General features: G+C 39.5%; 1 protein-coding gene across 1 annotated transcript in view; it reads left to right on the forward strand.

The window, feature by feature from the left end:
• The first annotated feature begins 5,624 nt into the window (after positions 1–5,624).
• Positions 5,625–24,205, forward strand: part of XRN2 (5'-3' exoribonuclease 2) — a 78,327-nt gene continuing 59,746 nt past the window's right edge. Inside the window, exons 1-4 of the mRNA XM_047067977.1 lie at positions 5,625–5,774; positions 20,002–20,129; positions 20,211–20,322; positions 22,996–23,107. Of these exons, the coding sequence (XP_046923933.1) occupies positions 5,700–5,774; positions 20,002–20,129; positions 20,211–20,322; positions 22,996–23,107 (427 nt within the window). The 5' untranslated portion in view covers positions 5,625–5,699. The remainder of the gene's footprint in view (positions 5,775–20,001; positions 20,130–20,210; positions 20,323–22,995; positions 23,108–24,205) is intronic.

The raw sequence follows: 24,205 nt of genomic DNA on the forward strand, positions 1-24,205 counted from the left end.
TTCCCCACTTGCACTCTTTCTCTCGTTCCCTCTCAAAAATAAATAAACATTTTTTGGGGCGCCTGGGTGGCGCAGTCGGTTAAGCGTCCGACTTCAGCCAGGTCACGATCTCGTGGTCCGTGAGTTCGAGCCCCGCGTCGGGCTCTGGGCTGATGGCTCAGAGCCTGGAGCCTGTTTCCCATTCTGTGTCTCCCTCTCTCTCTGGCCCTCCCCCGTTCATGCTCTGTCTCTCTCTCTGTCCCAAAAATAAATAAACGTTGAAAAAAAAATTAAAAAAAAAATAATAAATAAATAAATAAACATTTTTTAAAAAGTCATTCCACTGTTCTAGCAAGCCAGCTGCTTCAGGATGGTAGAGAACATGGAAAGGCCAGTGAATTTCATGGGCACAGACCATTGCTACACTTCACTGATATGAAGTGAGTTCCTTGATCAGAAGCAATGCTGTTTGAAATACCATAATGATAGACAAGACATTCTGTAAGTTCACGGATGGTAGTTTTGGTACGTGAATTGTGTGAAGGGAAGGCAAATTAATATCCAGTGCATGTCTGTTCCATTAGGAACAAAATGCTTCCCCTTCCATGATGGAAGTGGTCCAATATAATCAACCTCCCACCAGGTAGTGGGTGATGCCTCCTGGGAATGGTGACATACTGGGAACTCAGTGCTGGTCTGTGTTGCTGGCAAATTGGGCACTCAGCATCGCTGTAGCCAGGTCAGCTTTGGAGAGTGGAAGTCCATGTTGCTGAGTCCATGCATAACTTTCATCTCTGCCTCTGCTGTCACTTTGTTCATGAGCCCATTGGGCAATGACAGGGGTGGCTCTGAAAGAGGCTGTTATCCACAGAATGGGGCATTTTATCCAACTGATTATTAAAATCCTCCTCTGCTGAGGTCACCCTTTCATGTGCATTGACACGACACACAGATTTACCATTCCACAGAGATCTATTCACATACCTCTTCCCCAGACTTTCTTGTCACCAATCTTCCACTTCTGCTCCTCCCAAGTCCTTGATCCCAGCAAAACCATTGGCCACAGTCCATTAATCAGTATATAATTGCATATCTGCCATTTCTCCTAACAAGAAAAATGAACAAGGGTGTACTGCTCAAAGTACACCCCACTGGGAAGATTTCCCTCTACCACTGTCCTTCAGGATGTCCCAGAAAGGGGCTATAGTATTGCAGTGGTGCCTGAATATTATGCAGAACCATTTGTAAACCAGGCTTGAGTTTTCTCTTCTTTTATATTAAACCAAGGCAGGTCCAGCATTTTTAACTTGCTCACAGTGTGCCATATTTTTGTCCATTTTTCAGCCAACCAAATTGTCAGACCCCTTTCTAACCCCCAGAGCTACTTTCAATGCAGAATCCCTGCTTAGTGTGCCCACATCAATAAATTTGCCCTGACCCAACTTCAGGTTTCTTCTAACATTATTTCACACACTTTGTATCCATTCCCACACATACTCTCTGGATTTCTGTCTGTATAAATTGGAAAATCTAAGTAGTTCTTTTGGAATGTAGTGCACCTCATGGGTCACACTTTGCACCTCACTTTTAGTGGCCTGCTGGGACTTGTGTCTAATTACAGGTTGCTATAGATAGAATGAATGTTTGTGCATTCTAAAGAGATCCCTTGCCTCTTCTGTTATGCGACATTACACTGAGAAGAGGACTGTCAATAAGGAAGCAGGTCCTCACCAGACACTGAACCTGCTACCTCCTTGATCTTGGACTTCCCAGCCTCTAGAGCTGTAAGAAATACATTTCTGGTGTTTATAAACCACTCAGTGTATGGTATTTTGTTACAGTAGTCCAAAGAGACTAAGACATTGCCTAGAAGCAAAGAGGGGTGGTGGGAGTGGGTCCTGAGGAGAATCAGTATCATCTTTCAAGGCAACAGCCTTGAAAGAGGGGAGGCCATTATAGTTTCCCCAAGCAATGCAGAGTTAATCTCCACGGTGGGAATAGAGAGGTTGCTTCTATGGGCAAAGACGAATCAGAATGAATGGTCATAGGCTCCCAACTCCATCAATTTTCTCACATGTCGGCATTCAAGTTTTCAGGACCTCATTCCTTTCCAGTCAGTGCCTTTATCTTAACAGCAGACACCTGGGAGGCTGGGACTGCCATCTGTGTTATAAGTCAGCCACTCCCATGATGAGGTTCGGAGTTTGGCTCTCAGCAATATCAGCTCTGCTATAGGTGATAAATGTCTCTTTCAGGGCAGACATAGACACTGTGAGGTCATTTATATGATGTTTGAGCTGGGAAATTGAATCCCTGATCTCATCTTTTTCTTCTTCCACTTTGCTCCGTGATGCCAGGAGCAACCAGCCAATCTCATTACATATTTGTTGGTTGACAAAAATGCTTTGTTCTTCTTAAAGTTGATTAGGTTGATGAGGGTATCCAATGGTGATATTTTGCATCTCTCTATTGCCAGGTCACACCGTGGACTCTCAGTGCTCTCTTTACTAATGGAGACAGTCATTAGTGTGCTTAATTCTAATCAGATTGGACAGTCAATTCCAGAAGCCCCAAAACCAATTCAGAAAATTAATCTTGAAGATTCTAGTCCTCTAAAACCAGACTGGTACCAAAGTCTATATTAGTCAAGGTTCTCCAGAAAAACAGAATGATTATTTATTTATTTATTTGATATATATTTAAGGAATTGGCTCATGCAGTTAGGGAGACTGTCAAGTCCAAATCTGCAGTATGAGCTGGATAACCCAGGAGAACGAATGGTGCAGTTCCAGTCCAAAGGCTGGCAGCATGGAGACCCAGCAAAGGGGAGGGTGCAGGTGAAGTCTGAAGGCAGTCTAGTGAAGACATCCCTCTTGCTCTGGGAAGCTGGTCTTTTTGTTCTATTCAGGCCTTCAGCTGACTGAGTGAGCCCTACTCACATTATGGAGGACAAGCTGCTTTACTCTACCAATTAAAATGTTAATTTCCTATGCCAACACCCTCACACACACACAAAAAAAAAGCCTAGAATAAAATTTGACCAAGTATCTGGGCATTCTTGGCCCAGTCAAACTGACACATAAAATTAACCATCACAACTATTATTTCAAACATATCACATTATTCAAAATGAATTTTATAAAGACAATGAGGGAAAGGAAGCACTTGGTAATCCAGAGAGCAATCACAGGCAACAGTTTCTCAAAGATTCTTTTTTTTTAAATTTTTTTAATGTTTATTTATTTTTTAGAGAGGGAGAGAGAGAGAGACAGAGTTCAAGTGGGGGAGGTGCAGAGAAAGAGGGAGACACAGAATCTGAAGCAGGATCCAGGCTCTGAACCATCAGCACAGAGCCTGACGTGGGGCTTGCAACCGTGAACCACAAGATCATGACCTGAAGTCAGACACTTAACTACCTGACCCACCCAGGCGCCCCACAAAGACTCTTTTCTATAATTACAATGTATTAACATTGTAATTTTTTTTAAATTTTTTAAAATTTTTTAAATTTTAAATTTAAAAATTTTTTAAAATAAATTTATGAATGTTTAAAAATACTGGTTTCTATATGTTTCATATTATCTTCATATTAATGTAATCCAGATGTCAGCTGGGGGCCTTTCTCTGCCCCCTTCAGGCTTAGGCAAAAAACCTAATGTTTCAAAACCTAATAGTTCCCAGCCTTTAGAAGTTTACAACCTGGTTAAATATTCCTTCTAATTTCCAATACTTATAAATTCTCCTCACCTCTTCTGCTTCTCGAAATCTGCTATGTTGTGTAGCTCTGTGGGTTTAGACAACAGTGACCCCAACATGAGACTCATCCTCTTTTTTGATTTCAAAACAAAACAAAACAAAACAAAACAAAACAAAACAAAACAAAACAAAACAGACACCCATCCTGAGTTTAGTAGATTTTACTGGAAACACTAGGCTGAGAAAGGTATCTCACAACACAGCCTATATCTTCCTGCCACTTTCAGGTTCCCTCTCTTCTCTACCTTTCACTCTCCCCTTTTCTGCCCAAAATTTCAATTTTTGTACCTAATTTACGCAAAGCAATTTTAGCACCCAGTGAATTAGTTGTGTACTCCTCAAATGTTGTTACTGGGCTGTTTGTACTATTTCCTTGGCAAGGGATAGGAACTTAGCCCAAACCAGCTTAGGGCAAAAGAATTTATTGGTTCATGGAATTAAAGGAGAGGTTTAGCAACCGAACTGCAGGAAGACGGATTTAGCTGTATTCAAAAGCCACCGGAAACAGGGACTTAAATCTGCTTCTTTGGTTGCAGACTGGCAATAAATCCCATTCTTATCTTTCAGCTTTCAACCATATGGGAGGGGTGCCTTACCTTCCTTATGGTTCGAAGTACAAAAATGCTCAGCAATGACTCCCAATGGCCCAACTTGCCTAGCTGTTCATACCCCCATATGATGTGTGAGTTCTAAGAACACAGCACCTCCCTAGGAAACCAAATACTTGAGGAGGAGGAGCTATTTCCAGGAGACATAAGAGATTTCACCATAGACATTAATACTCTGGAATAGTTCCAGCTGTTCTTAAGTAAAACATGGGATAACAATTTCTCTAATTTCCACACCAACGGTTTAAACAAAGTGGCATCAGATCACAGAGGAGGAGGGGGCAATGAATATTGCATGCCAGGTAGCAAGGAGAAATACTTCCAGTGGCCTCTTGAGGTGAGCCTTTAGGATTGAGTGTGATTTGTGGAGCCAAGAGGGGATTCCAGGGAGAGAGACTTCCAAGCTTGAGCAAATGGACATAAATACCTCCTCTTCCAGACCTCTCTTTTTATATGCTGGAAAAATGTATTTGAAGCCACCACAAAACAAAGGATAAAAGTATCCTATTAGAGCAAGGATAGAGGATTACATGATCTTTAGTTGGACTGAAACAAAAACTGTATGAATAAACAGGTGACTAAATCCCCCTACAAATTGACTTTCTCATGTTACATAAAGATGATAATAGTACCTTAAGGCTCGAGTTACGATTAGATGAGATAATCCCTTAGCCAATGCTTTAACACAACGTAAACGCTCAAAAAAAACAAAAACAAAAACAAACCCCACTAGATATCAGCAATTGCACTCATAAATGTACCTGGAAAGTTGAATTAAATGCTGAACTCCGGTTAGATTCCATTTTTTAAGTATTTAGAGTGAACTTATGCAAACCAGCCATCATGACGGCAAAATAGTCCAGGTATGTACAGTATCACAAAACCGAGAAAAACCAGGAAGCAGAAATAACGAGTGGGTTTACATGTTGTAGTTCTACTGTGACTTGAGATAGGTTTGAAAGAGGTGATCAAACCCGCAAAGAGCTCCCCTGGGATCTGCGGAGCCCCAGGACTCAGCTATCCCGGGAGCCGGGGATAGCTCAGCGGGAGCCGCGGCGAAGTCATCGCCTGGGCCCCTCCCACGACTCAGACGCGTCACAGCTCTGGGCCTGGCCCCACCGACCGCAAGGGCTCGGAACCCGGCAGGGCCACCCCCTTCACCTTCCGGCCGGCGGCCGAACCCCACCCCCAACAACAGGCCAGTTTACGCACCAAACGGCGCAGCCGTGACGTCACTTCCTGTCGCCGGCGCGCACGTGGGAGGAAGTGCTAGTGCCCGCGGTTGCCGCTGCTGCTTGTGTCTTTGGTTACGTTCGTCCGCGGGTCGGGCGGCCGCCTCCGAGCTGGGCAGCTGCTATGGGAGTCCCGGCTTTCTTTCGCTGGCTCAGCCGCAAGTACCCGTCCATCATTGTCAACTGCGTGGAAGAAAAGGTGAGGAGGCTCCTGACGGCTAAAGCCTGGCGCTCCGGCACGTCTAGGCCGCGGCCCTTGGCGCCCGCCGCCTGCCCCTGGGGCACGGTGCTCGGTCCCGCGCGGCTCTTTCAGCCCTGCGGACTGCGGTGGCCCGACACGCGGTTGGGCGCCGGCACCCAGAGTCTGGACCCGGGCCAGCGGGAGGGGCGGGGCGAGGGCCGAGAGGGATACGAACTCGCCGGAGGGCTGTTACTCCCTCGCCCGCTTTCTCCCCCCGGACCGGAAGGCCCCGCCCATGGCTTTGTTTCCTCCGGCACCGCGCGTTGTCGTTTCTGGAAAGACTCAGTCTTTTAGGCCACTTCTGGCGGGTCCGTTGAGTTAGCTGGTTAGGGTTGCACGGATGCTGATCCCGGCCTTTAACAGCCTTGTAAAGTAATCCCCGGCGGCGGACTTTTGTTGTTTACTGTTCGTGACAGAAAGGTTTTCTCCTAGTGTGAGAGGCTGTTTGTTGCTGTTCAACCCTACGTCGAAAGCAGCACCTTAGAAACGTCTAGGACAAGATAGAAGTCTGATAAGTGCCCCCTTTTCTAGGCAGTATGCTTGTAAAAATTTTCGGAATTCCTGAATGCACTCGAACAATACACTTTTTGTTGTTACTTTGTTAATATACATGTAGACTTGTGCTCATTCTTTAGTTTTGTGTTTACTGTTTCCGTGTTTCCAGTCCAAGTTTGGTTTTGTACTCTGAATTAGAATTTCTGGATTGGGAAGATTCAGGGACACATCATCATGCCTCTCACCCCATCGTTTTTGAAGGAAGTACGCATCCGTCACTGAAAACATTTCTTTTGCTAAAGCTGTTGAGGTCTTGATTTTTGCTGATTTTCTATCCAAGGAGGAATCGAAAGCTTTGTTTTAATGATATTCCTTGTGTTTTTGTCAGAGAAACTGTTAAACTGAATGCTCATTTCCTTTGTTTTTAAAACTTTCATCAAGCTTTACTAACTTGGATCTTACTTCGTTTCTACTCTGCAGTGATAACCACTTTTAACTGTTTTCGTTCTAAGTATCATGTTTATACCTGATTTATTTGTTTTGGATCTAGCTGTGGAATTCCAGCTGTGATAGATGAGGGTTTAGGCGCTCATGCAGCACCCCCCCTGCCCCCCCCTTCTAATATTAGTACGTCACCATGTTTCTTCTGTGGGTAAACTTGATAACTTTAATATGCCTTTTTTTTTAATTGGTTCTCCTATATAAAGTATACCTTGAGTTTTCATCATCTAAGCTTAAGTATTAGCTTTTCTACCCCTGCTGCCCTTATTCTTTACCCCAAGCCTGTCAGCTACATTTTTCCCTTATTGGCATCCAAAATTAAATTGTCAGGGCATTGGCTTATACTGGTTTGTTTTAAAAGCTGAAAAAATCAAAAAGTATTGTCGATTATTGTCACGATGCTGATTTAGGTTATGTGCTACTTTTGTCTTAGTGTTGCTTTTCTCTTTTCCTGTTTATATGGTTCCTCATCCAAACTGCCGGTTGTCTCAGGTATTCTATCAAGTCCTCTTTCTTCTTGGAGACTGCTTTTTGAGGTCTTTTATTTCTGTGCTGTCACACCTGGTTATTTATTTAGGCTTGCTGGAAAACTGCTTCTTGAGGTTTTTAAAAATTCCTTTCTTCTGTTGGAGGTAGTTTTCTGATCATCATTTTTGTTGGCTTAAATCCTTCCTTGGTTTTTATTTTTAGTTGAATTCTTAAGAAATGTTATGTGAGATGTGAGTTTTCTGAGTCCATTCTATCCTTGTACACATCATTAGCTAAGCATAGTTTGAGTTTGAAAATTTGTTTCCCTCAAAACTTTGAAAGCATTGTTGTTTTGACTTCTGTCATTCATTGTTGTTGATGAGAAATTCAATGTTAATGTGATTTATTTATTTAACCAATACTTACATAGTGTTTTACATGTACTAAGTATTCAAGGCACTATACAGAGAAGTTTATTAAATCCTCATAATAACCATATGACTGATACTGCTTATTATTATTACTACTGGTGAGAAAACTGAAGCACAGAGCACTCAAGGTCACTTGGCTAATGGTGTTTAAAGCCAGTGTCAACTGGGAAATACCACGTTCTTTATCTCTGTTCTGCTTTTATTCTTTTGTAGTTGATCTATTTTTCTTTCTGGATTTTTAAAAAATCTTTATCTTTGGTAGTGTAAGCTTCCATGATTATGTACAGGTTTTTTTTAAAAATTAAATTCATTTTGAGCAGTACTTGGTTGACTTTAAGTCTGGACACTTGTGTTCTTCAGTTCTAGAGAATGCTCTTTGATTTTTTTTTTTCTTGGCCTTTTCCTCAGCCCTCTGAATTCTGGATACTGGTCCTCCGATTGATTTTTCTTTTCTCTCTGTTCTCCACTTCCCTTCTCCCTTTTGCAGCTTTATTGAGGTGTAATTGACCTACGGCAAACTGTGCATATTTAAAGTATACAGTTTAATAGATTGACAAATGTGTACGTCTATGAAACCATCACCACAAGTAAACATAACTTTAAGACATTCCATCTGCCCCTTTGTTTTTTCTTCTTAAAACCCCTCCCTGTTTAAAACATTTATTCATTTTTGAGAGTGAGAGAGCACGAGTGGGGAAGAGGCCAAGAGAGAGGGAGGCACAGAATCTGAAGCAGGCTCCAGGCTCTGAACTGTCAGCACAGAGTCCGACGCAGGGCTCAAACTCACGGACCTGGAGATCATGACCTGAGCTAAAGTAAGATGCTTAACAGCCTGAGCCACCCAGGCGCCCCTGCCTTGTGAATCTTTAATCAACCCTGGTGTCTCTAAGTTTTCCTTTTCTGCAATTGTGTATCATTGCATTGATACATTGTTTCTTCTCATGCAGGTATGGAGTGCCTGCTACCTTACACACCACTAATATTGAGATACTGTGTTTTTCATTTTCATTCAGTAACATTCTAATAGACTCTTGGGCTTCTTTGGCCCATTGGTTATTTATAACAGTGTTACTTAGTTTTCAAATATTGGGGATTTCCAGACATTTTTTTCTGTTCTTGATTTCTAATTTAGCTCACTGTCAGAGAACATACTTTGCATAATTTTAGTCCTTTTAAAGTTTATTTGCTTTGTTTTATGGCCCAGAGTATGGTCTTGGCAAATGTCATTTTGCCTTAAAAGAGATACAGGTTCTGCTATTGTTGAATGGAGTGTTCTATAAATGTTATCATGCTGGTTGATGGGACATGGAAGACTTGAGTAACATTTACTGATTTTGTCCTTTCAATTACTTGATAGGAGCATGGAAATCTCCTGGTATATATAATTATTTGGATTTGTCTGTTCTTGTTTCAGTTCTGTTGGTTTTTGCTCCTTGCATTTTGTAGCTTTTTTATAAGGTGCATAAATGCTTAACATTGTTATGTATTCAATGAATATGCTCCTTTATCATCATAAAATTATCTTTTTTTATCCCTGGTTATATTCTTTGCTCTGAAATCTTTGTTCAATATTAAGATAGCCAGATCTTCAGACTAGGGTAGCATGGTCTATTTCCACTCTTTTTTAGTCTCTTTGTGTCTTTATATTTAAAGTGTTTGTGTTTATAGGCAACATACAGTTGGGTTGTGTTTTTTAATGCTATTTGATGATACCTGCCCCTTTTTTATTGTGGCAAAATACACATAACATAAAACTTGCCATTTTAACCATTTTTAAGTGTAGAATTCAGTGGCATTAAGTATATTCACAATATTATGAAAGTATTGCCATTAGTAATTTCTAGAACTTTTGCATCATCCCAAACAAACTCTGTACCCATTAAACAATAATTCTCTGTACTTCCTCCTCCCCTACTTCCTGTCTTAAGAATTTGCCTACTTTACGTACCTAATGTAAGTGGAATCATACACTTTTCATTTTGTGTCTGGTTATCACTTAGCATAGTGTTTTCAAGATTTATACATGTTTGCATGTATCAGAATTTCATTCCTTTTTCAGGCTAATACCCATCGTATGTATATATCACATTTTGTTTGGACGCTTGGGTTATTTTTACCTTTTAACTACTGTGAATAATGCTGCTGTGAACATTGGTGTACAGTGATCTGTATACATATCAGGGCTTAGGGTAGATGTCCGTAAGTGGTCCCTACTGTCAGTTCTTTGGGGTGTATACTTACGAGTGGAATTGCTGGATCTTTTGGTAATTCCTTTTACCTTTTTGAGGAACTGCTTTTTCTAGTCTCTACCTTGTAAGCGAGGCATTTAGGATATTTACGTGTATGGTTAGATTTAAATTTGTCATGTTTTCTGACTCATCTGGTCCTTGTTTCCATCTTCCAATTCCTCTGCTTCTTTTGGATTATCTTTTATGATTTCATTTTTTCTCTTCTTTTGACTTTTTAACTACTCTTTATTCATTCGGCCATCAGTTTCTTCACTTTGCATCCTTGGCTTATACAGTCCTCTGTTCGTTAGCTTTCTCATCTTGAGAAAGTGCCTTAAACTCTCCTAAAGTCTAAAGAATTAGTGCTTCTTGCATTCCACTGCACTGCTCCCTACAGTCTGGTCATTTCTGTGTGAGAGCTGAAACCAGGCAGAGTGTTGCCTTGTTTGACCTCAGTTGGGAATGTGCATGTTGGTGGACTCAGGTTTTTTACCGCTCTGCTAATGTTTGTGAATGAATGTGGGAGTGCTGCAAATACTGATTTGGGGGTTACCAAAAAATGTTTAGTAAGGAGGTGAATTTGCAAATACGGAATTCATGAATAATGAAGATCAGTGGTATGTATATCACACAGGGTGGTTGTGTGAATTAAATCACTTTAATATAAGTTAAGTGCTTCAAACATTGCTTTGTACAGAAACACTTGATATTTCAAAATTTTATTGCTAAATTAAGTTTCAGGAGTTTGTATGCCCAGGTAAAAGTGGGGATATTTTTGTGTCTAACTCTTGTGTAGTGTAAAATTGTGCTCTGTTTTCACGTAGTGAAATCCAGGTTTCCTACCCTGCTTTTTTTCTCTTCTGTATGATTGAGTGAATACTTTTTTTTATGACAGGCACTACTCTAAGGGCAGGAAGGACAATAATTAAGGAGGCTATTGGTTCCTGACTCTGCATTCACTTTTCGTCAGTGTAATATTTTGGGGGGAGATGACTACGTTTTTAGGCAGTTTTATTTAGATATGATTCACATATCATACAATTCACCCATTTAAAATTTAGAATTCGGTGGGTTTTTTGTATATATTCACGGATGTGGGCAACTGTCGCCACAGTGTTAGAACATTTTCATCATTTCAGAAAGAAACCCGTACCCTATAGCTACCAACCCGCTATTCCCTGCCCCTACTACTCCTATCCCTAAGCAACCACTAAGCTATTTTCTGTCTCTAGATTTCTCTACTGTGCCTTTCATGTGGATGGAATCATACAGTATGTGTTTTTTCTGGCTGACTTCTTTCATTTACTATGTTTTCAAGGTACATCCATGTTGTATCATGTATCAGTACTTCATTCTTTTTTATGAGTAAATAATGCTTCATTGTGTGGATATATACATATACCACATTTTATTTATCCATTTGTGTGTTGGTGGACATTTGGTTTGTTACCACCTTTTGACTTTTGTGACTAATGTGCTACGTTTGTATACAGGTTTCTGTGGGGACATGTTTTCACAGGTATATACTTAGAAGTAGAATTCCTGGGCTACGTGGTAACTCTGTGTTTGGTTATTTGAGGAACTGCCAGACTGTTTTCCAAAGTGGCTGCAACATTTTAATTACCACCAGCAGTGTTTCAGGGTTCTAGTTTCTCCACATTGTGGCTAACATTTCTTATCTGGCTTTTTTATTTTGGCCATTCTAGTGGGTATGAAGTGGTATCTCACTGTAGTTTTGATTTGTGTTTCCATTAGGACAGAATGATACTGAGCATCTTTTCATGCGCATATTGGCCATTTGTATATCTTGTTTGGAGAAAAGTCTATTCCTGTTCTTTGCCTGTTTTTAAATTGGGTTGTCTTTTGACTGAATTATAAGACTTTTTAGAATACATGTTCTGAACACAAGCCCCTTAATAGATATATGACTTGCAAATCTTTTTCCCTATTTTGGATTGTCTTTCCACTCTCTTGACAGTGTCCTTTGAAGCATGAAGTTGTTAATTTTGATGAAATCTAGTTGCTTGCACTGTTGGTGTCATATCAAAGAATCCATTGCCAAATCCAAGGTCATGAAGTTTTATGTCTGTGTTTTCTCCTGAGAGTTTTATAGTTTTAAGTTTTAGCTCTTAAATTTAGGTGTATCATCCATTTTGAGTAAACTTTTGCATGGGTCTAACTTCATTCTTTTGCATGAATAAACTATCCAATAGTTACAGCACCATTTGTTGAGAACTATTCTTTCCTAATTGAATGGTCTTGTTGACACCCTTTTTAAAAATCAGTTGACCATAAGTGTATGGGTTTATTTCTGGTCTTTCATTTCTATTCTGTTGATTTCTATGTTTATCCTTGTACCAGTACCATGCTGTCTTTGTTACCATTGCTTTGTAGTAAATTTTAAAATCAGGAAGTATAAGTCCTCCAATTTATTCTTTTTGAGGATTATTTTGTATATTCTGGCTTCCTCGTAATTCCATATGAATTTTAGAATCCACATCAGAGTGGATTCTTTATAGACTTTATATTTCGTTGGTTAATTTTAGTTCTAGCTTTTGGATACTGTTATGAATAGAATTGTGTTCTTGTTTCTGAGTTGTTCATTACAAGTGTGCAGAAAATATTTTTTTAAATATCATATCCTGTAACCTTGCTGAACTCATATATTCTAATAGTTTTTTAGCAAAGTCCTTAGGATTTCCCATATACAAGGTCACATCATGCAAACAGATAGTTTTATTTCCTCCTTTCCAATGTAGATGCTCTTTTTATTTTTCTTGCTTAGTTGCCCTGAGTGAAACCTCCATGACAATTTAGAATACAAATGACAAAGGACATCCTTGCCTTGTTCTTGACCTTAAAGGGAAACCAACTACTTCATCACCATTTAATGTGTTAACAGCTTTTTTATAAATGCCCTTTATAGAAGGAACTTACTTTCTATTACTTCTAGTTTGTTGAGTGGTCATTTGGTTTTTGTTTTTATCATGAAAGGGTATTGGATTTTCTCAAATGCTTTTTCTGTATGTAATGAGATGGTCGTGTTATTTTTGTCTCTCATTCCACTCTTGTGACGTATTGCTTTAATTGATTTTTTGTTGTTAAATCAACTTTGCATTGCTAGGATAAATCCCATTTGGTAATGGTGTGTAATTATTTTTATGTATTGCTAGATTCAGTTTGCTGATATTTTGTTGACTTTTACATCGTAAGAGATACTAGTCTCTTATAAAACTAGTAGTTTTGTTTTCTTGTGGTGTCTTTGTCTAGTTTTGGTATCAGGATAATATTGGCCTCATAAAATGTGTTGGAAAGTGACTCTTCCTTTTTTGTTTTTTGGAAGAATTCGTGAAGAATTGAGGTTAATTCTTTGAATGTTTGGTAGGATTCGGTGAAGAAACCATCCAGACTTGGACTTTTCTTTGTGGGTATATTTTTATTACTGGTTTTATCTCATATTGTAGGTTTATTGAGATTATTTCTTGTGTCATTTTTGTAGTTTTTCTGTTAACTTGTGCATTTCATCTAAGTTATTTAATTTGTTGGTGTACCATTTATGATAGTTTTTGTTTCTGTAAAGTTGTCAGTAATGTCCTCTTTTGTTTCTGATTCTAGTAATTTGAATCTCTTTTTCTAGGTCAAACTGGTTAAACATTTGTCAATTCTGTTGATCTTTTGAAAAAACCAACTTTGGTCTCATAGATTTTTTTTTTTCCTCTTTATTTTCTGTTTTATTAATGTCTGCTATAATGTAATTTTTTCTGGCTGGCTTTGGGTTTAATTTGCAATTGTTATTCTAGTGTCTTACAGTGGAAGTTTAGGTTATGGATTTGAGGTCTGTCTTAATATAGACATTTACGGCTATAAATTTTCCTCTGAACATTGCTTTGGCTCTATAGCATAAGTTTTGGTATGTTGTATCTTCATTTGCATTCATCTCAAATTATCTTCTAATTTCTCTTTTAATTTCTTCAACCCATTGGTTGTTCACGAGTATGTTGTGTAATTTCCACGTTTATGAATTTGCCAAGTTTCCCTCTGTTATTTTCTAAAATTTTTTTTTTTCAACGTTTATTTATTTTTGGGACAGAGAGAGACAGAGCATGAACGGGGGAGGCGCAGAGAGAGAGGGAGACACAGAATCGGAAGCAGGCTCCAGGCTCTGAGCCATCAGCCCCGACGCGGGGCTCGAACTCACGGACCGCGAGATCGTGACCTGGCTGAAGTTGGACGCTTAACCGACTGCGCCACCCAGGCGCCCCCCTCTGTTATTTTCATTTCATTGTGGTTGGAGAACATATTTTGAATTGTCTCTCAAAATTTTTTTAAAAAGCTTCATGTATTTAAAAAGTATTTTTTACAATAGCTTTTTATTTTGTTTTATTTTATTCTATTCTATTTATTTATTTTTTTTTTTTTTAATTTTTTTTTTTCAACGTTTATTTATTTTTGGGACAGAGAGAGACAGAGCATGAACGGGGGAAGGGAGGGGCAGAGAGAGAGGGAGACACAGAATCGGAAACAGGCTCCAGGCTCCAAGCCATCAGCCCAGAGCCCGACGCGGGGCTCGAACTCACGGACCGTGAGATCGTGACCTGGCTGAAGTCGGACGCTCAACCGACTGCGCCACCCAGGCGCCCCTTTATTTATTTTTTAAGTAGGTTGTACGCTTAATGTGGAACCCAATGTGGGGCTTGAACTCAGGATCCTGATATCAGGGCCTGACTTGAGATCAGTAGTCAAATGCTTAACTGACTGAGCCATCCAGGCGCCCCTCTTATTTTTTAATGGAAGTATAGGTAACATACGGTGTTGTATTAGTTTCACGTGTACAGTGTGATTCAACAATTGTATACATTACTCAGTGCTCATTAGGATAAGAGCATTCTTAACCCCCTTTATATGTTTTACTCATCCCCTCATCCACCTCTCTCTGGCAACCACCAGTTTGTTCCTGTATTTGAGTGGGGTTTTTTTGTCTTTTTGTCTTTGTTCATTTGTTTCTTAAATTCCACAAATGAGTGAAATCCCGTGGTATTTGTCTTGTGCTGTCTGACTCATTTCACTTGGCATTTTACCCTCTAGGTCCATCATGTTGTTACAAATGACAAGATCTCGTTTTTTTTAATGGCCAGGTAATATCTCATTGTGTATGTATACCACAACTTCTTTATCCGTTCATCTATGGATGGACAGTCAGTTCACTTCCATACTTTGGCTATTGTAAATAATGCTGCAGTAAATGTAGGGGTACATATATCTTTTTGAATTAGTGTTTCTGTTTTCTTTGTCAAATACCCACTAGTGGGATTAATTGGATCATATGGTAATTCTGTTTTTTTAATTTTTTGAGGCACCTCGATACTGTTTTCCACAGTGGCTATACCAATTTGCATTCTCACTAACAGTACACAAGGTTCCTTTTTCTCCACATCCTCACCAGCACTTGTTTATCTCTTGTGTTGTTGGTTTTAGTCATTCTGACTGGTATGAAATGATATCTCATTGTGATTTTGATTTGCATTTCTCTGATAATTAGTGGTGTCGAGCATCTTTTCACGTGTCTGTTGGCCGTTTGTATTCTTTCTTTGGAAAATGTCTATTCAGGTCCTCTGCCTATTTTTAAATTGGACTATTTGGGTTTTTTTGGTGCTGAGTTGCATAAGTTCTTCATATATTTTGGATATTAATCCCTTATAGGATGTATCACTTGTAAATGTCTTCTATAAAGTAGGTTGCCTTTTTGTTTTGTTGATGGTTTGCTTCACTGTGCAGGCACTTCGGTATAGTCCCAGTAGTTTTTTGTTTTTAAATGTTTATTATTTATTTATTTTGAGAAAGAGATAGTGAGCAGGGGAGGTGCAGAGGAGAGGGATTCATTCATTGGTCTGTTCTATTGATTTTTTAGTCTTTATTTCACTTATTCCAGCTGTAATCTTTATTCCTTTCTTGCATTGGGTTTGGAAAGCTGTTATTAGTTGCACACTTTTTTTTTTTTTAATTTTTATTAGTTTGAAAGAGAGCATGTGCAGAGTGTGTGCAAGTAGGGGAGAGGCAGAGAGAGAAGGAGAGAGAGAATCCCAAGCAGGTCCATGCTGTCAGTGCCCCACGAGGGACTTGATCTCACAAACCAGGAGATCATGATCTGAGCCAAAATCTAGAGTTGGGCACTTAACCCACTGACCCACTCAGGCACCCCTATGCGTGTATGTTTTTAATTATTACATTTTCTTGATGGATTGACCATCTTATCACCATAAAATAGCACTATTTCTGGTAACTTCTTTTGTTTTAAAGTTTATTTTGTCTGATAACTAGTATAACAACCATTCTAGTTTTCTTGTGGTTGCTGTTGCATGGTATCTTTCCCCATCCATTGACTTTCACTTTTTCACAAACTGAGATCATGAACTGAGCTGAAACCAAGAGTCAAATGCTTAACTATCTGAGTCATCCAGGCAATGCCCAGCTACCCCCAACCCCCGCCCAGTAGTTTAATTTTGCTTTTGTTGCCCTTTGCCTGAGGAGACATATCTAAAAAACTGTTTTTGCAACCAATGTCAAAGAATTACTGCCAGTGTTTTCTTCCAGGAGTTTTATGGTTTCAGATCTCACATTTAGGTCCTTAATCCATTTTGAGTTTATTTTAGTGTGAGGTGTAAGAAAGTGGTCCAATTTCATTTTTTGCATGTAGCTGCCAGTTTCCTAACACCATTTGTTGAAGAGACTGTCTTTTATCAATTGTATGTTCTTGCCTTCTTTGTCATATATTAATTGACTGTATATGCATAGGTTTATTTCTGGACTCTCTTCTGTTCCACTGATTTATGTGTCTTTTTGTGACAGTACCATATTGTTTTGATTACTATCACTTTGTAAGTATATCTTGAAATCTGGGATTGTGATACCTGAAGCTTTCTTAGTCTATCTCAAAATTGCTTTGGCTATTTGGGATCTTCTGTGATTCCTATCTAGCTCTGTAAAAAATGTTGGCATTTTGACAGGGATTGCATTAAATCTGTAGATTGCTTTGGATGGTGTGGACATTTTAACATTATTGGCATACTCCTCTCAAGTTCTACAAACATTTATGATAGCTATTTTAAAATCTTTTCTGTTAAATATGACATGTGGACACTTTCACAGGCAGTTTTTGCTGCCTGCCTTTTTCCTGGTGTATGGCTCATACTTGGTCTATTTTTCTACATGCCTAGTAATTTTTTGCTGCAAACAGGACATTTTAGATAATATAGCACTTTCTAGGTACTGGTGCCTCCTCCCTTCCCCATGCCAGGGCTTGTTGTGTGTTCCTTGTTTATTTACTAGCTAGCTTATTGTAGTGAGCTATGTTTCTTTCTCATGGCATTATGCATCTAATATTGCTCCTTGGGGAGGTGCAGTTTGGGGCACGCCCATAACCACCCTGAGCTGACCGTGGTACAGGTAGGGCTCTCTCCCATCTATCTGATCACACCCAACAGTTAAACTTTACTAATTATGGCCCATTACTCTGTCAGTTTCAGCAGTGCCCTGGGTCATAAATTTCTCTACAAACTAATGCAGTCACACTGGATCCTTCCAGGGATTAGTTTTTGAGATTAAATTGGGTATTTGTCTCAGCCATCTTATTCCCTGGTTCTCTCCTGCAAACTAGCTGGTTTGGGAAATCTAACTAGTGGAGTCTAAAACTCAGTTCTGTAGTTTGGTATTTGACTTCAACAGTGGGAACTTTCAATACAGGGGAATCTAAGGCATAATTCATGATTTTTCTGATGTTGCTGTTAAATGCTATGCAGGCGTAAACAAAAATACATCTACTTAACTATGACTAACAGTAGTGGTTTCTGCCTCACATTTGAGGAGCCAGAAAGCCTTGTAAGGTTGGTATAAAAATTTTTTTGACGGGTTTACGTTAAAGCTTATGGAATGTATTTTTATACAGACTCACTATTTGTGTATTTGTATCATCTTTACTTTTTAAAGTATCTTTATCTTGATTCCTTGGCATTTTTATCAAATATAGGATAATTTATCAACTGCCTGTTTAGAATGTATATACTCCTTTCTCCATGAAGTGGAGGAGGAGTGGGCATCCTGCTAGGCACAACTGCCTAGACTGCCAGCCCTCTGGGTGGGTGTGCCCCTTGTTCCTCCAGGGACCCACTGATCAGCCAGGGTACTGCACTGCCCTTCCTCTCAAGCACCCGTCTTGCCTGGTCCTTGTGGAGCCTGAGTGTAAGCGAGGGGGTAGTGAAGGGTCTGAGTGAGCCTCCTGGCTGTTACTGCTGCTGGTGCTGATGGATCATCTAGAGGCTATCCCTTGAGCTCCTCTCTGGGCTTGGAGCCCCTTGTGTTCTCCCACTTCTTGGCAAGAGCTCCTCCCTGCATTTTTCAGGCTGTCCACCCTGAACAATACCAATAATTAGTCTGTTTTATACCTTTCTATAAATGGTACTATATATATATTTTTCTGAAGCTTGGTGTTTTTGGTTTTGTTTTTTGTCTGTTTTTGGCCCAGCAATATACTTGTGACCATCCTGCCCTATTTTTTGAATCTCACTTGTGTCTGGCATTTAGTATATGGACATCTACATAATCCATTCTGTGGGCTCTTTTTTCCCCCTAATTAAGTTGACCTTTCATTTTTATTTCTTTTTCTTTAATAGTTTTGAGATATAATTTATATACCATAAAGTTTACCTATTTAAAGTGTACAGTCCAGTGGTTTGGTTTATATACAGAATTGTGTAACAGTCAACATTATCTATTTTAGAACATTTGTATCACTCTCCAAAGAAATGCTGTCCCCATTTGCATTCATTTCCTGTCTCCCTCAACCTTGCCCCACCCTCAGATTGAAACTCCTCTATTTCTGTCTCTATAGATTTATCTATTCTGGATTTTTCATATAAATGGAATCTTCTGTGGTCTTTTGTGACTGACTGACTTCCACTTAGCAGAATGTTTTTGAGGTTCATCCATGATGTAGCATGTACATGATGGGCTTTTAAGTTCACGTTTTTTTGCTATTACAAATGATGTTTTATGTGTGTTACGGAACTTTTTAAAAAATGATTTTATTAACAGTGATTTCCTATGATCTCATTTTTATCATTTGCTGAAACTGTTAGAAAAAAAAACAAAGGTAGTGTTAATTGCAAAGATACAATTGAGTGCCTCCAGGAGTGAGTAAGATGTAGTGCTTATCTTTTTAAGAACTCACAGTGTAGTTGAGTTAGAATGCCTAATTGTAAAACCATGGAAGTGCTACAAGTGAATAAGCAAAATTCTGAGGAAATACAGAAGGAGGAGCAGTTTTCTGAGAGATCTGTCCAAAGAGTTATAAAGTAAGTGACATTCGATCTCGGTCTAGACCGTGGAAAATTAATAAGGTTTCAGGAACTGGGTGTTGGTATGGAGGCAGAAGGAGAAGCAGTGTGCAGAGGCACTAAGGGATGCATGAGGGTTTTCCAGGAACTTAGAGATAGGGTTGGTCTGAATGGTACTTTGGTAGGACAGAAAGCTAATAAGAGTCCAGGCTCATTGGTCTGTACTTGGGAATCATTGAAAACCTCAGGCAAGATGAAGATGCAGCCACATTCGTACTTTAGAATGAAAACTCTGACCACTTGTGGGGTTGCCTGGAGATAGGAGAGTCTAAGGGTGAAGGAGTCCATATGAAGGCCATTCAGATCTTTGAGGTGAGTGATGCAGTGACAGCCATGGCAGTGGGGCTGAGAGGAAATGAAGTGGAGAGGCATCTTTTGGGTTAAATTGACAGGACTTTCTGATAATGGGTGGGAAGGGAAAAGAATTCTAAGATGACTCCCAGGGTTTCTCACTTGGACACTTGAATGATTTGAGAGTTTGATAGCTGTCCACTTTCCACAGACAAAATATCCGCTTCAATTTGCTTTAAGGAGTAAAATAACATCTTACAATGTAAAGATGACTTAAAGTGTTTTGTTTCCAATTCAGAGGTGAAACATGGGTTCATACTGAGCCTAGGATGTGTTAATTTTAGACTTGAACAATCAAACTACTATTATCACTTCCTCACAGCCAAAAGAATGCAATGGTGTCAAGATTCCTGTTGATGCCAGTAAACCAAATCCAAATGATGTGGAGTTTGATAATCTCTATTTGGATATGAATGGAATCATCCATCCCTGTACTCATCCTGAAGACAAGTACGTACCCATTTTTGTCACTGGTACTAAAAGTTACAGAGGAATACTGTATTAAATGACACCGTCTGCTTGTCCTTCTAGGCCAGCCCCGAAAAATGAGGATGAAATGATGGTTGCGATTTTTGAGTACATTGACAGGCTTTTCAATATTGTGAGACCAAGACGACTTCTTTATATGGCAATAGATGGAGTGGTAAGTTCACCTAGAATCCTGTTTTTGTTTTTGCTGGGTTTTGAGTGTGTAGAAGGAAAGTCAGCTAAATAACAGTAAAGGTTGACTGTGGTGAATTTGAGACAGCCTGATCGTTCTGTCAGTGTTTTGTGCCAGATTGTGAGATGCTGGGGATTAGTGGTGACTGCCCTTGCTTTTGAAGGACTTACCACTAACAGGACAGAGATAAATGAGCAAGGTTACTTACTTGTGGGCTTTAGGTACTAGATAACACCTGCAGGGTGCTGAGGGAAGAGGAAATCAGTGCTACTAAGGGAATTAGGAAAGGGGAGTAATTTTTGTCTCCTCCCCTTCCTTCCTTTTCCTTTTCCTTTTCCTTTTCCGTTTCCGTTTCCTTTTCCTTTTCCTTTTCCTTTTCCTTTTTAAATTTATTTTGAGGGAGAGGTAGAGGGAGAGAGAGAGAATCCTAAGCAGGTTCCACACTTGGTGCAGAACCCAAATCTCACAGCCATGAGATCATGACATGAGCTGAAATCAAGAGTCTGATGCTTAACCGACTGAGCCACCCAGGTGCTCCACTTTTGTCCCATTTCTTGAAGCATAAAGAATAACAGGTGGGGAGGGGAGTGGAATTGCTGGAATAGATGGGAAGAAAGAAGGCCTTCCAGATTTCTCAAAGCCATGCCTTTAATCACACTGACAAATTTGGGAAATCATAGGTGTTTTAGATCAGAAAGGGAAATAGAGCAATGACTTGAGAAGGCCTTCAGGAATTTGGGTTTTATCTTATAGGCAGTGAGCAGTCATCAGAATGCTTTAAGAGGGCAGTAACTTACTTACTGACCTAGGATGATAAACCAGCTAGCTTAGCTTCTAAATGACCAGCACATTATATATCAGAGTTCAAGGAAAATTAAAGTAAATTATAACCCTACAATTTATTTAGCTTTATACAAATAGACTCTCTTTCTTTTAGATTTAGTAATCCTAGTAGATAATAGAATGATTTTGAAAATCTAGAAAACTTGGGGTACAAGAAGATGAACTTTTCTGTAAGGTTCTTTTTATTCAATGAAAAATCTTAGCTACTGATAACTTATTAAGTTTCTGTTAAAGTGCAATAAAGAATAGAGGAGATAAGAATATCTTATTTGGAGGGGCGCCTGGGTGGCGCAGTCGGTTAAGCGTCCGACTTCAGCCAGGTCACGATCTCGCAGTCCGTGAGTTCGAGCCCCGCGTCAGGCTCTGGGCTGATGGCTCAGAGCCTGGAGCCTGTTTCCGATTCTGTGTCTCCCTCTCTCTCTGCCCCTCCCCTGTTCATGCTCTGTCTCTCTCTGTCCCAAAAATAAAAAAAAAAAAAAAAAAAAAAATTTAAAAAAAATAAAAAAAAAATAAAAAAAAATAAAAAAAAAAAGAATATCTTATTTGGAGCATATTCTGACTCACATTGGTGACATTTCTTGAAGAAAATCTGTCAGTTTACATCCAGTGTATCCTTAACTGCTAGGTCAAGTATAAACTATGTGCATATCTGTATGAGTGTCTGTATGTCTGTCTGCATGTTTGTTCACTCGTGTCTATAACATGGGTTTGTTTAAATATAAATGTAGATCAAAGAACTCGGTACTTACATTAGATTAGGTGTAGGAAAGGGAACTATTTAAAGAGAATTTAATAGTTTTAATACAAAATAGAACTATTTTGTAGGAAAGGGAACTATTTAAAGAGAATTTAAAATAATTTATTTTATGTAGACAGGATACTCAAGAGTTCCTTCCAACCCCAAAACGAAGTTCAGGAATTTAAAAACTTTAGAGTCCAGTTCACTTCATTCAAACTTACACAGTGATTTTAAATTACATTTGGTAAGAGTGATTTAAAAGTATTTCCTGTTAAAACCTTGTTCCCTCTCTACCTGCTTTGTAGAGACGGAGTGGTAATCATTCCTACCTTATTGTGGGAAATACAAAATAGAAGTGCCTTGGGGCACCTGGGTGGCTCAGTCAGTTACATGTCCGACTTCGGCTCAGGTCATGATCTCGCGGTCCGTGAGTTTGAACCCCGCATCGGGCTCTGTGCTGACAGCTCAGAGCCTGGAGCCTGTTTCAGATTCTGTGTCTCCCTCTCTCTCTGACCCTCCCCTGTTCGTGCTATGTCTCTCTCTGTCTCAAAAATAAATAAACGTTAAAAAAAAAAATTAAAAAAAAATAGAAGTGCCTTGAGGTCCTACAGATTAAGAAGTAGTTTTCTGTTGCTTTCATGGGGCATGGTGAATCCCATGTGGAGACCATCCTTCCTTTTAGGCAGGCATGGATGTAAGGTCTTCCCAGTCCTGTATGTACTAGTAACTACTCATCACATGCTGGCTGGGTCTTTGAATAAAGTGAGCTGCTGTTCTTGGGTGCCTTGAAGGACTATAACCGAGTGGAAGTGGCATTGGGTTGTGGGCTCTGCAGTATTAAGTGGCTTCTTAGGATGTTTGTCTGTTTGACATGTCACTCACCTGACTGAGGTCAGCTTTTAGGATCTTGGTCCAAAATTTAAGTTCTTAGGAGTTATCTGTCATGAAAGGATAATGTATATTACCTTTCCATTTTAGTATACTATTTTTATAAGGACAACTGATTGAAAATGTACAGATTTAGTTGGACATATTTCAAATAGCATCAAGGGACTCTGAAATAATGTTTTCAGGCACCGCGTGCTAAAATGAACCAGCAGCGTTCCAGGAGGTTCAGAGCATCAAAAGAAGGAATGGAAGCCGCAGTGGAGAAGCAGCGAGTCAGGGAAGAAATACTGTCAAAAGGTAAAGAATATGCATCTCGAAGTTGGATTTCTTATGAAATATATATAGAATGGGGAGGGTGTGTGAACTTTCCCTCGGAACAGGAATGATTTTAATTTAATTAGGATCCAGAATATCCACGGAAGATTTATGTTCACTGTCAAAAATAGTTAATGGACTCCGTCACTCCCACTAACAAACTTTTCTTTTCCAAACTCTGTAGTAAAAGGGAAACTTGGGAATAAAAAGGAAGGAATTCTGGTAGGGAAAGGAGATGGTCAATCCCTTTCAAGGTGAGCACAGCTCTTCAGCTAACTTTTATGTATCTGTAGAGGAGAGATACATTAAGAGTGCTTCTTATTTGTTTTTTCTATGCGGGCTGGTAGAAAGCTACAGTTTTGTATACATTTTCCTCAAATCAGTCTTGGTAGCTTGCTTATTGCTTCTTTTTGGAACTCAGAGGTCTGTGAGAAGAGGCCCAGGATGATGTGATCCATATTTACAGGCTTTCACACTTCAGTATAGGTGGATGCAACAGGCATTGAGGCAGTGAAGTACCCAGGGTTCCCTTGATTTGGGGGAGTTTTGGGGGGTGATTTTTGTAGTTCCTCTAGAGCCTTGGAATTCCTAGTGGGTACATAAGGGAGAGAAGTGGGTACTAATGGGTAGAAGTTGCCACAGTCTTGGAGGGGAGGAAGGTCAGGGAGTCCTGATACTTAGTGGGACTGATTCTCTACTGAGACACTTACCTGTGAGTTGGGTGTGGCTTTAGCAGGATGATTTGTTTGGTGTTTTGTTAGGTAAGGCAATCTGATAGACCAAGAAAGCTATGATTCATTGGGTGAGGATAGTGTACTTTGCCAGTGAAAAAGGATACGCTAGTATGGTCAGCTCAGGCCTGCAATTATGATACATTTTCTGTTTGAATTTGCTAGACGTGTGCAGCTGCATAGTAACTATAGCTGCAGCTTGTGATTACTATGCTAAAACGTGTTTGTATTTATGAAAGGTAGTCTTTGATTTTAAAGATGTCTTCTTTCTTGAAGATGTTTTGAAATATATTTGTCTTGAAAAAAGTAATACGACAAATAGGACTTTTATATCCCAAGTGATAATTTT

Source organism: Lynx rufus, unplaced genomic scaffold (assembly GCF_022079265.1).
Source record: "Lynx rufus isolate CCGP_SWC_20201006 ecotype Redwood Valley unplaced genomic scaffold, mLynRuf1.p SCAF_8, whole genome shotgun sequence".
Classification (NCBI taxonomy): Eukaryota; Metazoa; Chordata; class Mammalia; order Carnivora; family Felidae; genus Lynx; species Lynx rufus.